The sequence below is a fragment of the Aquarana catesbeiana genome, linkage group LG08 (genome assembly GCF_042186555.1).
Source record: "Aquarana catesbeiana isolate 2022-GZ linkage group LG08, ASM4218655v1, whole genome shotgun sequence".
NCBI lineage: Eukaryota > Metazoa > Chordata > Amphibia > Anura > Ranidae > Aquarana > Aquarana catesbeiana.
In genome coordinates this window covers 176980861-176994105 of record NC_133331.1, presented here as the reverse complement: position 1 = coordinate 176994105, position 13245 = coordinate 176980861, and the positions used below count along the sequence as shown (strand labels likewise).

General features: G+C 42.1%; 1 protein-coding gene across 3 annotated transcripts in view; it reads right to left on the bottom strand.

The window, feature by feature from the left end:
* Positions 1-3990: 3990 nt before the first annotated feature.
* TBATA (thymus, brain and testes associated) overlaps positions 3991-13245 on the bottom strand; it is a 76069-nt gene continuing 66814 nt past the window's right edge. For 2 of the 3 annotated variants that reach the window (XM_073596709.1, XM_073596711.1), the window contains exons 6-10: positions 12152-12298; positions 11664-11745; positions 10290-10431; positions 9042-9091; positions 3991-4225 (exon numbers count right to left, since the gene is read on the bottom strand). In XM_073596709.1, the coding sequence (XP_073452810.1) occupies positions 4146-4225; positions 9042-9091; positions 10290-10431; positions 11664-11745; positions 12152-12298 (501 nt within the window). In that variant the 3' untranslated portion in view covers positions 3991-4145. The remainder of the gene's footprint in view (positions 4226-9041; positions 9092-10289; positions 10432-11663; positions 11746-12151; positions 12299-13245) is intronic. The other variant, XM_073596710.1, reaches the window with a different exon arrangement.

Here is a 13245-nt window from a genome sequence, read left to right as displayed (position 1 = left end):
CTGTAAAGGGGCACTGTAATCATTGTAGTGCCCCTTTACAGTGCAGTTCCCTTTATATCACGGTGTCCCTGCACATTACAGTGTGGAAGACCGACACCAGCCACCCCCGCGAATGTCTTGCGTCTCCCCCCTGGTCCTTGGAAAAGTTGGCTTTCATCCAATTTCTAAATTGCTGCATTTTAAAATTTCAAAAGCCAATATAAAGGAATAGTAGTGGTAAAAAAAGCACTTGTGTTTAACAAATCCTTTTTTTTTTTTCTTTTATAACTCTCCTTTTAGGGTGACGTGGCAGGGGGTGTGTCCTATGTCTACATACTTTGCTAATAGGTGTCCCTCGTTCCTATCTCAGAAAGTTGGGAGATACACTACTATTTGGTGATAATTTGATGCATTGTTTTATGCCTGGCACAGCCTTTGACGCTGTTGTGATCAGATTGGGACACTTGTGATTGAAGGAATCAAACTTTTTATTCCTTATACTTTATATTGTTTTATAAAGCTCACTCTTTTCTTTTCTATAATACATATAGTTATGTTTGCAGCGTTTATTCATACAGAGTCACCAATGTCATGTAGCTGTTACAAAATTATAATTTATAAATTATAATTTACAAAGGAAAAGTGCATAAAGCCTAATACACACAATGAGAAAATCAGACAAAGAAAACCCGAATTCGGAGCAATCGTCCCATAATCTGGATCGAGAGACGATCCAGGCAGTTCATGTGAAAATATCCAAAGTTGACAAGGGCAAACATTTTTCTCATAAGATAACATAACAAATGATTTTCGTGTAATTAGTATAGTATTCGTACGAAACAAAACAAGTGACCAAGACCGCGGATGCTCGGAAACGAAAGAATGCATTACAATAAAATAAATTACATCACTTCCGAAGTTGTATTCTGTCTAGTGAGAATTTTTGTAACTTTAGTAGCCTATTCATTTTCGATATGTGACTAGCATGCAAAAAAAACAAGAAAACAAAGGCTCATTCATCCAACATTCTCATCGTGTGTACCAGGCTTAAGGCAAACATATGGCACATGCATTTGCATATGTAATGAGATTTAAAGTGACACTATTCTGACCCCAATTCTTGTAATAGTGATTTATGCTTTCCTGAGACCTCAATGCCACATAATTTTTAATAAAAACATCTTTGCCATACTGAATCTTCCCTCCAACCACTTTGCATATTATGTACTTGCCAAATATGCTGCAGAAATCTCCCTCCACTGAGTCTGGCTGCATCCATTTTAACTGTGGACAGCTGAAGCTGCTACCTCTTCACTTCTTGGATGTACACAGACACACAGAGGCACACTTCCAGCTCTGCAGCTCTCATTGACCCTCTTATGACTCATCCCCCCTCCCTTCCTGGCAAATCCTCACGAGAGTCAGAGAGAGAGCTGTGCATGATGTCAGAAGCCTAGGCTTTTTACCAGATAAGAAACAGGAAATGGGCTGTATAAGGTGTTTACTGGCAGAAATAAAAATGTTTTACTATCCAAAGTTAAAACAACAAGGGCAGAGGATTTAATAGATGGAAAGATGAAAAAATGGCTGAAGTTCTGCTTTAAGTCAGTTAAAATGTATAACTGCTGTTCCTAGAATCAGTGTGTGCCTTGTAGGAACAATACACAAAAAAGAGGAAGTAGGTTACATCAAACAAAAGCAGAAGGAAATTTAAAAAATCACATGTATTTAAAAGAATGGCCACAGGATGGCAGTATATCGATAACCCCCCCCGCCCACAGACCCTCACAACCACCGGGCAAGGGTTGTGGGGATGAGGCCCTTGTCCCCATCAACATGGGGACAAGGTGCTTTGGGGGCTACCCCAAAGCACCCTCCCCATGTTGAGGGCATGTGGCCTGGTATGGCTCCAGGCCCTCAACATGGGGAGGGTGCTTTGGGGTAGCCAAATGGGGACAAGGGCCTCGTCCCCACAACCCTTTCCCGGTGGTTGTGGGGGTCTGTGGCGGGGGGCTTATCGGAATCTGGAAGCCCCCTTTAACAAGGGGACCATTACCAATTCACACAGGGTGGAGGCCGGGATCTGGGGTCCCCTTGTGCGGGCCCCCCTGCCCGCAGACGCCCACAACCACCTCTCTTCCCCACCTTCCTTCTAGAAGCCTCTCGAAGCAGAAGGGAGGTTACCAAAAGATGAAACTAGCTGTGAGTCACCAGCCTACTCTAAGCCACTCCCAGCCATAGATCAAAACAAACAGGCCTAGCTAGGCCTGCCTAAATTTTCCTGCACTGACAAAAATCTCATCTCTAGCACCTACCTAAGTAGAGGGAGCTACACTTCTATGAAGAGCTGCACCAGATTTTGTACTCTTTAGTTTTAGTACATCAACCCCACTGTTGCCTAAAGTAATTGTATTAACCTCTCTTTGTTTACTCAATTGCAGAGGAATGCTCCTAAGGTCGCAGAAGAAGCACTCTTCTCCTCTTCAAGCCCTCCTCACAACCCGTGATGTCACGCCGGTACTAGGAAGCTCCTGTCAGGCAGAGATCACTCTGCCTGACATGGAAATTACTGTTATTACACTACTTGTACCAGACAGGTGCAAGAGCGCATTTGGCACACTTGCAGGGATTGCAAGTAGCAGTAGCTGGCCTACCCTGGTAGTTTCTCCACTGCCCAGCAGCCAATAGCTGGGGGGGCACACAGGGCCCCAGGGCAAGAAATAACCTAGGGGGAGCAATTGTTGGGTTTACATATTCTTTAATAGCATTGTAGCCTTATGTGCAACACATTTATATGAAACATTTATCAACAGTATTTTAATGCCCCACATCAGTGGTCAGTAGGAATAAATAAATGCCCCACATCAGTGGTCAGTAGGATTAAAAATCGCCCCACATCAGTGGTCAGTATTTGTAAAATTGCTCCAGTGTCAGTGGTCAGTGTGTGTAAAATGCCCCAGTGTCAGTGGTCAGTAGGAGCAACGAATGCCATAAATCAGTGGCCAGAAGGCGCAACAAATGCCCCACATCAGTGGTCAGTAGGACAAACAAATGAACCAGCATTGGTGGTCACCAGGAGGAAGAAATATCCTGACATTGGCATCAATGGGAGGAAAAACATTAGAAAATAGGGGGCTGGAGGCTCTGTAGGGGGACTCTGTGGGTACCTGGGGGGCTTTGTGTGGATTTGGAGGCACCATTAGAGCTTCAAGGTGCTGGGGCTGTGTAGCAGGCTAAGGGGTAGTGGTACTGTGGGGGGCTGTGGGTCTCCGTGGGTGAAGGGGAGTCCTGGGGCAAGTTTGTGGCACTATTGCAAGCCAAGGGTTCTGAATAAGGCTATGGGGGTACTGTGGGGGACTTACAGACTTTTCAGGTGGGTACATGGGGGAATTGGACTGCTGTGGCTGGAAGAGAGAATTGTGAGTAGAAGGGAGGCTGGGATACATTGTGGAGGGCTGGACATTACACTGTAGGGGGCTTTTTACGGAAGTAGGGGAAGGTGAACTTGCAGGGGACATTGTGATAGAGATTGGTATCCCCTTACCCACTTACTGTTTAGACTTACTGTCAATATGGGATGTACAATAGACACTAATTGGCTTACTCTAGCTTTTTGGGCAGACAGAATGTCTAGTTGTAACCTGTACTATGGGTCTGGCAGGTGTCAGGTGAGGACAGAAGCTGGAAGGTGCCAAAAACAAGAAAAAAAAAATCATTCTCTGTACTGTATGTAGGTGCCTTTTAACTATACAAGAACTCATTAGGGTGGTTATCTCTTTACTTCCTGTCCAATTGACTTTAGAACAAAGTTGCAACTGGGAAAATAATAGGCACCGACAGCATTAAAATCCTATCAGAGGAATACCTTTCCTCACTTTTACTAATAAGTGTGTTTTGTAACCTGTCTGAGTTGAGCTGTTATTAAAAAAAAAAAAAAAAATCAATACTCATGGAAAAATGTTTGCAGAAATATATATATTTTCACATTTCAAAAATATCATCTACATAAAATTATACTGAAATATTTAGTTTATTGAAAGCATTGAGGAGTTTTAAGTTACATGCAGCATAGTAAAGCACACGTCATAAAACTATAGATGACTGGATGAAGAATGGGCATTCCATGAAGAATTCAGCTTATTAGGAGAAGGTCCTGTATGCCGTGGTTATTTATCAGACACAGACTTGCTCTGGCTTTCATTGTCTTCTGAATGTATCTGCAAGACTTCTGCAGTACCAATACGTTCTGTGAAAAGGTTAAAAAGTAAACTTAGTATATATAATTTTCTGTAAACTAATATATGATTATGATTTGTTTGAATGAAACCCAGATTTAAAGTAAACCATTGCACCTTTACTCTGAAACCCCTTCATCCCACCTCCCAAGAGGCACTGCTCAGGTCTCCAGCCATCTTTCATTATGTGGGAGCAGCGTACAGAGCTGCTTATACCTTTACAAAAACTAACTTTCAGAATGTCAGAATTTACATAACAACATCACTTGATTTAGATTTTAGAGCAACCATTTTCAACCAGGGTTCCTGTAGAGGTTGTTCGGGGTTCCTTCAGTTGTAGCCAATGGTTCACCTATCCGATTGTGCCTGCATAGCATATTTCCATAGCTAACGCCACTTAGAAGAGCCAGCAGAATGATACCAATGATCTTTTTACTTGTCTGCAAGGATGGCATTCTGACTATGAATGTAATGGACAATGTTCCTACTGACCCCCAATGAATTAAATTTTTTTTCAAGGTTTCTTCTGCGGTAAAACTGTTGTAACTGCAGTAAAACTCTTCTGAGAAAAGCTGATTTAGTGGCATAAGTTGTTGGTATGGTTTTACACCTGAGTGTACCTGATGCGCTATTACAACTTTTTCTTTTTTTTACTTCTGAATGATGTAGGTTATAATAAATATTTTAACAGCACCCTTATCTTTCCAGAAATTCCACGCTCCAGGGAATACAGCAACGTCTCCCTTAATATAACATGCCTGAAACTTAAATGTGACTTCTCTGCTTTGGATGGCAGGAGAAAAAAAATCTTCTTGCGCAAAGCTAATTGTTAAGGAAATTATAAATTCTGTATATAATTGTATTCTATTTTGTATGCTTTGCCTATGCATTTCACACTGCATTCATTGTTCACACTAATAATGTTTTCATTACATGTTTGCATTCTTTCAATTCCTGATTAGAAATTAGCCTGCCTATGTTACACCCCTTGTTAACATAAAAGTACAATTGTAATATTAATGTGATACCTACGTAATCATGTGTATAAAAAACTTCAATTGCGTTGAATAAACAGAACAGTTATTTGGAAAGATAAGAGTGTATCTTTTGTGTCTGTTCCCTACTGCAGTAGTTATTAATAATTTGGAACCACTAACTAATATGAGGATAAGAGTTGCCAACCTATAACATTTGCAAAACACTGATAGAGCTGTCTGATCAGGAGACTGGCTACTACACCATCTATTGCTAGAAGAAAGTACTGGTCCATTGCCCACACAGCTCAGAAGGGACAAGAACAGGAATTATCAGCATCCTAGTGCCCACTCTCCTTTACAGGCCTTTATAGGCCTCCCATACAGGATGGTCAATCATGTAGACTTGATCTGACTGCCTTGAGGACAAACCATTGTTAGAACGTTGTAGCATATTGAATATAACATTAACACAGTGTTTACAAAGATCAACTCAACCAATGTTATAATACAAGCCAATGAAAGGAGAGAGACGCAAGGAACAGGATGAAGCACAGACTTATAGGAGGAAGAAATAAAAATAATTACAGTTCCTGCACCAAGGCCTTCAGTAACATTTTCAGTAAAATAACTATCCATCTATTTCAGGTTCCACACTCCATGAGACCTAATACCTAGTATATACTATGAGAAAATGAGATGAAATATACAGCTTTTGGAGCAATTGTCCAATAATCTGACCATTAGTACACAGTTTTCTGGAGCCGATCACGATGCAAAAATATCTGAAGGGACACACTGGCACAGTGGTGTAGTGGGTAGCACTCTCGCCTAGCAGTAAAAAGGGTCGCTGGTTTGAATCCCAACCACAACACTACCTGCCTGGAGTTTGCATGTTCTCCCTGTGCCTGTGTGGGTTTGTGTGGGTTTCCTCCGGGTACTCCGGTTTCCCCCCTCACTCCAAAGACATGGTGGTAGGTTAATTGGCTTCTGTCCAAAATTTGGCCCTAGTATATGAATGGGAGTTGGGGACCTTGGATTGTGGGCTCCTTGAGGGTAGGGACCAATGTGAGTGTGCAATGTATGTGTGGAGCGCTGCATAAATTGATGGCGCTATATGGGTACCTTAGATAAAATAGGGATAATTGTAGACATGCACCCCCACTCTCTCAGGATGGACTGGTGTCTTTATTCAACCTTACTAACTATGTAACTATCAGTTGTATTCTGTCTTATGCAAATTTTCGTAACATATTTCTTTTTAATAAGAGACTGGTTGGCAAATAAAAAAAATAGAAGATCATTTGTCCAATATTCTCATTGTGCGTATCAGGCTTTAGGGCCATGTTGGGAATCTTACACTTATGATTCCTTTCCTAGTCTGCAGATAATCCTGCTGGCCCTTGAGTGCATAAAAACAGGGGGGCCCAGGCTACTAGGCCTGTGCACCCAGGGGAACCTTTCCTACCACTGTCATGCAGGTGTACTCTCCTTCCCTAGGTCACTAACCATTCATGACCAGAACAAGATGCAAAGTTCACACTCCTACAGTATTGACTGTATTGTTATCCTCTCAGTAAAGACAGAAGACCATTCCAGGTTTCTCTTATCCAGAAAATAACTTTTTCTTAAAGTTTTGCATAAGAGGTACACTCACTTCCATATCTTATCTCAGTAAGGCTTTTTACAGAACATCTTAACAGTCCAAAGCACATTAGTTCTCACCACAGTTAAGTGTATCTCATTTTGCCCAGTTGCTATCTGAGTTTTTTTTACAAGGGCCTAACCTCTGGCATCAATAGTAGAGATACAGCCAGGGCTGCTGATAAGGCAGTACAGCCAGCCCACCTGTACTGGGCTCAGGCCCCATCAGTTCAAAAGGGGGGCCCGGGCACCTGTTGAGCAGGAGGTCTGGCTGTACTGTCTTATTGCAGAAACCAATCCTCTTCTGCCTCCCCATGCAGCGCTGCCAGCTTCTCCTCTTCCCCTCTGGGTGCATTGCAGGGGGATTGATTCTAGCACATGTGCCCCTTCCATCTGCTATCTGTGCCTCCCTGTGTGCCTCTTTCCCTCGCAGTGCTGCCAGCTTCCCTCCTTTCTCGTTGGCAGCTGCTGTGGGCACACAGGGTGATGTTTCAAAATGGAGATCAAGGGAAGGGTCCAATAAATAGTTATTTACTGGTCCCTTCCTTTCCTGAATGAACACAGAGAGTGATCTGTTACTCCTGTGTCTATTCAGCATCAGTTTGTAAAAGAGCAGGACGCCTCAGAGTGCTTTCTATTCATTCATTTGTGCAGCTGAGGCTACAAAGAAAGGGACTGATAAATCTATGTCCTCAGTCACTTTCGGATGGGGGAAGGGGGCCCTGTTAGGTAGGCTGTATGGAGCCCCATGATTTCTAACAGCAGCCCTAGATACAGCACCCCACAAATTACTTAGAGGCCTTAGCCCATGTGTTTGGGAGAAATAGCATGACTGGCCTTCTCTTCTTTTCAGATTTAAAGTGGAACTAAGCCCTGCTATCACTTTCAGCTAAGGAAGCTGCCATCCTGGCCTATGTTTGATCATCAACTGCCATGATGCTGCACATATGATCAGTTATGACACTAGTCATTTGATAGTGTGACAGTTTGGTTGAGAGCACCACCAATGTGACAGTTACATTCCTGGGATGTTCTGGGAATGTAACTGTTTTTTGAAACTGTTAAATCGATGGGTTTAGTTCTGTTTAATGATAAATCCCCTTGCAGAAAAGTGTTACACCATGTTTTTACATCTACATTGTTTGGGTCATGAACAACCTTCTCAGGGAAACAGGCCACCATTACTACTCTGGTCTGCACTCACTGCAGCTCTACTTGCTACTCCTTAACTCCACCCACTACTCGGTTAAAGTGGTTCTAAACCATTACATATACCCAGTGAAGTGATTGGACTCAGGTGATACACAGAGATTAGGCAAATTTGTACCTGTTTATCTACAGCAGTCTTTCCAGTACATCTATTTAAAGTGCAGAATTTACACAGGATCTCTCAGCTTTGAAAAGCAGGTGTGGAGAGCTGAAGTTACATATGATTGGAGGGAAGGGAAACACCCCCCTTCCACAGCACACAGAAACAGAGCTGAGGCTGTCAATCAGCTGGAGACCCCTCCCCTGTCACCATTTTTCTCTTGGTGTCAGGAAAACTGGTCAGAAATAAAGCCACGTACACACGAGCGGAATGTCTGACAGAAAAAGTCCGACGGAGTCTTTTCATCGTCTATTGCGATCGTGTGTAGGCCTCATCAGACTTTTTTTTTTTTTTAATTCTGACGGACCTAGAAATGGAACATGTTCTAAATATTTCCAACGGAACCAATTCCTATCGGGAAAACCGTTCGTCTATATGCTGTTCCGAACGGACCAGAAATGACGCATACTCTGAAGCAAGTATGAGAAGGAAGCTATTGGCTACTGGCTATTGAACTTCCTTTTTCTAGTCCCGTCGTACGTGTTGTACGTCACCTCGTTCTGGACGGTCGGACTATGGTTGGACTTTGGTTTGACCATGTGTAGGCAAAAGCGCTTGAATGGAATTCCGTCTGAGTTCAGTCGGCAAAACTGGTCTTGTGTATGTGGCATTACTCATGCTTATGGCACAAGGTAGCAGACAGAAAAACACTTAGTGATCTGGATTGAGACAAGTACACACTATAGAGGGATATGCACTGTTCATATTTCATGTCTGAGGTTTACAACCACTTTAAATCTCTTGCTCAGCTAAGGTGATGCACAGAAGAGCCCTCTAGCAACCAAAGGTGTGTGTATATTTGTATATTTTTGTCATGTGATAAATTGTACATAGTAATACCTGGTTTGTCTTCCTCAGGAATAGGTTCTGGTTTTGGTTTCTGGGACCTACTATAAGCAAAAGGAAAGTTACATTTCAAAATAACTATAAAAAGCACACCTGTTGACTGAGAGACAAAGAAATCAGGAAATAGGCATGTTCAAATATCTGTAGGTTCCAGGATACACATGAATGTGATCAGTTGAATGCCAATAATCTTATCAATGTGTGTTAGGATAATACATAAAAAAAAAAAAAATCTAAATTTTAGGGCAGTGAACACACTACTAAGAGTCATGGTGCACTAGTGATTAAGTAGCTGGAGACAACTCATGCTCATCTACTTCCAAGTGTTGGCCCCTCGTTGATCTGATAAGCAGGCGGCTCTTCTGTTGATGAAGGAAACACTGCAGAACGTCACTAACCAGGGACTGTTCGCTCATCTGGCCAGTGAGGGATCAACGCATGGAATTATTTACTTAGCAATCCTTTCACTAGTGAGTTGTCACCATGTACATGATGGCTAGGGTGCCATTGCCCTTAATAATTGTTAAGAGTTTTCATTTCCCTTGACAAAAACAAAAAATATTTTTTTTTCATTCAATGTGGAAATGTATTATTTAGTACAGGGGTCTCCAAACTTTCTACACAAAGGGCCAGTTTACTATCCTTCAGACATTAGGGGGGCTGGACTGTGTGAGTAGAAAATGTCACAACATCAGTGGGAGTAAACAATGCCTCAGTCTTGGTGGTCATAGGGAGTAAAAAAATTACTTAGTGCCTGTGATCAGTAAGAGGAGCAATAGTGCCCCACCATTGGTCTCAATTGAATGAACAGTGCCCCATCGTTGTGTTGGTGTCACTGGGAGAATAAATTCCCCATCACCGGTGTCAGTGGGAGAAATAGTGCCCCATTGTTGGTGTCCATGGGAGGAATGGGAGGATTTATATGTCAGTGGAAAGAATTGTGCTTCATTACTGGTGTCAGTTGGGGGAATAGTGCTCCAAGGCCTGGTTAAAGGCAAGCAGAGGGCCACATCCATCCCACGGGCCTCAGTGTAGAGACCACAGATTTAGTACATGCTGACGGATCTAGTTAGTAAAGGCTGATATCTGAGTTATAGGATAATAGTTGTGGAACTAGTATTTTCCAAAGTCAGCAATGGCAGCCACCATTCTTCTTTAGTAGAGTTTTTATTAAAATTTTCATTTTATGAAAAAAATAGAACAACACTTCCACATATTCCCAATATAAGACATGACATGAACCTGTTTAAAGTTCTTTGAATGTGTTCGTCTCTTGACAGCAGTCCTAAGGCATTCTGGGAATTAAGCCTCTCCCCCATGGCTTGGGATTCCAGATCCACATTGGCAGTTGCTGTCTGGATCATGCTCATGACAAGGTCTTTCTCTGAAGCATAATATATGTTCAACTTTAGTAACATGACATTATACATGGATAAGCTAGAATAAATTAGTGAGTGTACATGCCTTACAAATTAAGAGGAAACAAATATTATGTACTCCAGCATCCTGACAACTGGCCCGTGACCCCTTCCCAAGACACTTTAATATTTTAAAAATAATGCCTCACTTTTAGGATCGATGCACACTTCTGAGACTCCAAAGTCATGTGACTTCCATTGTGACTTTGCATTTCAACTTCAATGTAACTTTCATGTGGCTTTGATGTTTTGTGACTTTGGCAAATCATAACAATACAGAGTGTGACACATGTTATTGAACTTACAAATCTCTCCGAAGTCGCAGCCAAATTCGCAAAGATAAGGCAAAGAAAGCACTTCCTTGCTATTTTTGTGATTTTAACATTGCAGTCTACATCACTCATGTCGCAAGAAAGACACAAAAAAAGTAGTGCAGGAAATTTTGTTTTTGTTCCTGTGACTCAAGTCGCAGCAAAGAAGACAGCACCCATTGAAATGAATGTGCTTCGACTTATCATGTGACATTCTGTGTCGCGCGTCACAGTGAAAAGTCACAGCAGTGTGAATCAGGGTTTAGAGTAAATTATGTTTGTAGTTTGTGTGATGCCATCAACTTCTTCTTGAAATTTTATTGTGCTAGGCTGCCAGAGGAAGGATGAGGCAGACGGGCACCTACCTTTCCCACGAGACCATGGAAATTCACTGATGCAATGACAGGCCAGTTCTCAGGGCAATGCCCCCAGAGCATCTGTGATTAATCAAAGCTGTGTGTGGGTCACAACCACCATCCAGAGAAGGAGCGGTGACGTAAACTACTAATAGTAGGGAAAAACTACAGGGTAAAACATTGAAACTCTCTGAAGATAGATGGAAAGGGGGGCCGGGGGGCAGAAGAGACCTTTTCGAGACACAGAATATGGGTAGAAACAGATTTTTTAAAAAGGGAGAGCATTTTGGCACCAGAAAGGGATCCCTACTAATTAGATTGTATTCTTGCTGGCTGGAGTGAAGCTTTAAAGTGTATCTAAAGCTAAAATGTTTTTAAGTCTTGGATAGTGTTGGGTTTCTATTGCTGACTGTATCTCCATTAAGGAGGTTATCCCCTAATTGTACTGATGACCACTATCACCAGATCTGAAAGCAAGGGAAAACCAAATAAAATTCTGAAACAATTTTTCTATTCCTTTACTGTTCTCACCTCTTTGGCCAGCAGACAGAAGCCACTGTTGGACGGCAGACAGAGAATCTGTTTGTAGAATCTGGCAAAGTAACTCCAGTACCTGTTAACACACGAAAGAGACACGTATCACTATTCCAGGTCATTGTGACCCAGATCGGTAAATTTAGCTTGTTTTGCTGTTTTTTTGGAAAGCAGCTAAAAGGACATTTCTGAGTATTTCAATAAAGGTTTAGGGGTTATGCAAAGCCTTCACATCTGGGACAGTCTGAAAACTTTTTCTGAGTACTCTGCTGTGTACACTTTGAGGGTGATTTACTAAGATTGTAGTATCCAGAATCTGGAGCAACTGTGAAAGGCAACCAATCAGCTTCTATGTTTTATTGGCAAAGCTTATTTGAACAAGTTGAAGCTAGAAGCTGAGTGGTTACGATGCACATCTGCACCACATTCTGTCTGCTACAGTTTTAGTTCATTCCCCCCATTGATGGCTGTTCCTTGTAACTCACTAGAATTTCTTGGTCTTGGAAAAGGGTGTTTTCATGTTTCCCTTTGTTCTGTTTTCTGGAGGTGCGCCTGGTCAAGCCTCGGGAGGATGCAGGAATGATGCGTCCGGTTTCTGCTGAGTACTGTGTGGACCTTCGTGGTTCCTCCTTCTGAGGAATAAGTCAAGGTTATTATTTATATTATGTGCGCACATTTCGATATACTATTGTACTGTATATACTGTTCACTTTAATTAGCCATTCTTTAGATACCTATATTGAAGCTACTACTGCTAACTTTACTGTTTGAAAATGCCACATGCCTGGCTTCAATGATAATTCAAGTATTTAAATATTATTTCATTGACATAGGACATAAATGCAGATTAACAGTTTTCATTTTGTTCTGATTTCACTTGCTGCATACTCATTCTGGGTCAGAAAATCGGGAAGTGTTGACGCCAAAAGGCAGCCAGCCAACTGGCATCTTAGGAAGAAGGCAAGCAATAACAGTCATCAACATGCTGTCTATTAAGCCGCTGCCTCAGGTGGCAATCATGGAGGCACATAGGGGATGACACTGAGGCCAGAGTGTCCATACTGGCCTCTGGCAGCATAAGTCCCCAGCATGCCCCCTTTTGGCAGCCTATATGCTGTTCTACTGCAGGTATCTTTATACTGAATATGTGAGATCACATTTTCAGAAGTAGAGGTTAGTAATGGCATGCAATCCCAATACATGTTTTCTTCACAGTATTTCCTAACCCAATAGGAATAATGTAGTATATTTCAGCTTATCCATTCTTAGATGTGTTTTTCTTTTTTAATTTTTGACCCTTTATTTTCTTTTACCTGGTAATTCTGCAGGTAACATACTTCCTGTTCTAGGGTGACAATGCCCAGCGCACTGTATCTAGGGTTGCCACCTGTACGGTTTTCTCCCGAACAGTCCGGTTTTTGAATGATGTGTTCGGGTTTACTTCTGCCCCAGAACCAGACACATCATTCACATGGACTGCACTGAGAGTGACATGTCTCCTCTCTCCCTGACAGCAGCTTGGTTCAGCAGAGCAGAGCAGAGTGTCAGTGTTTTAAAGCTCCTCCCCTCCTCCTCCTTC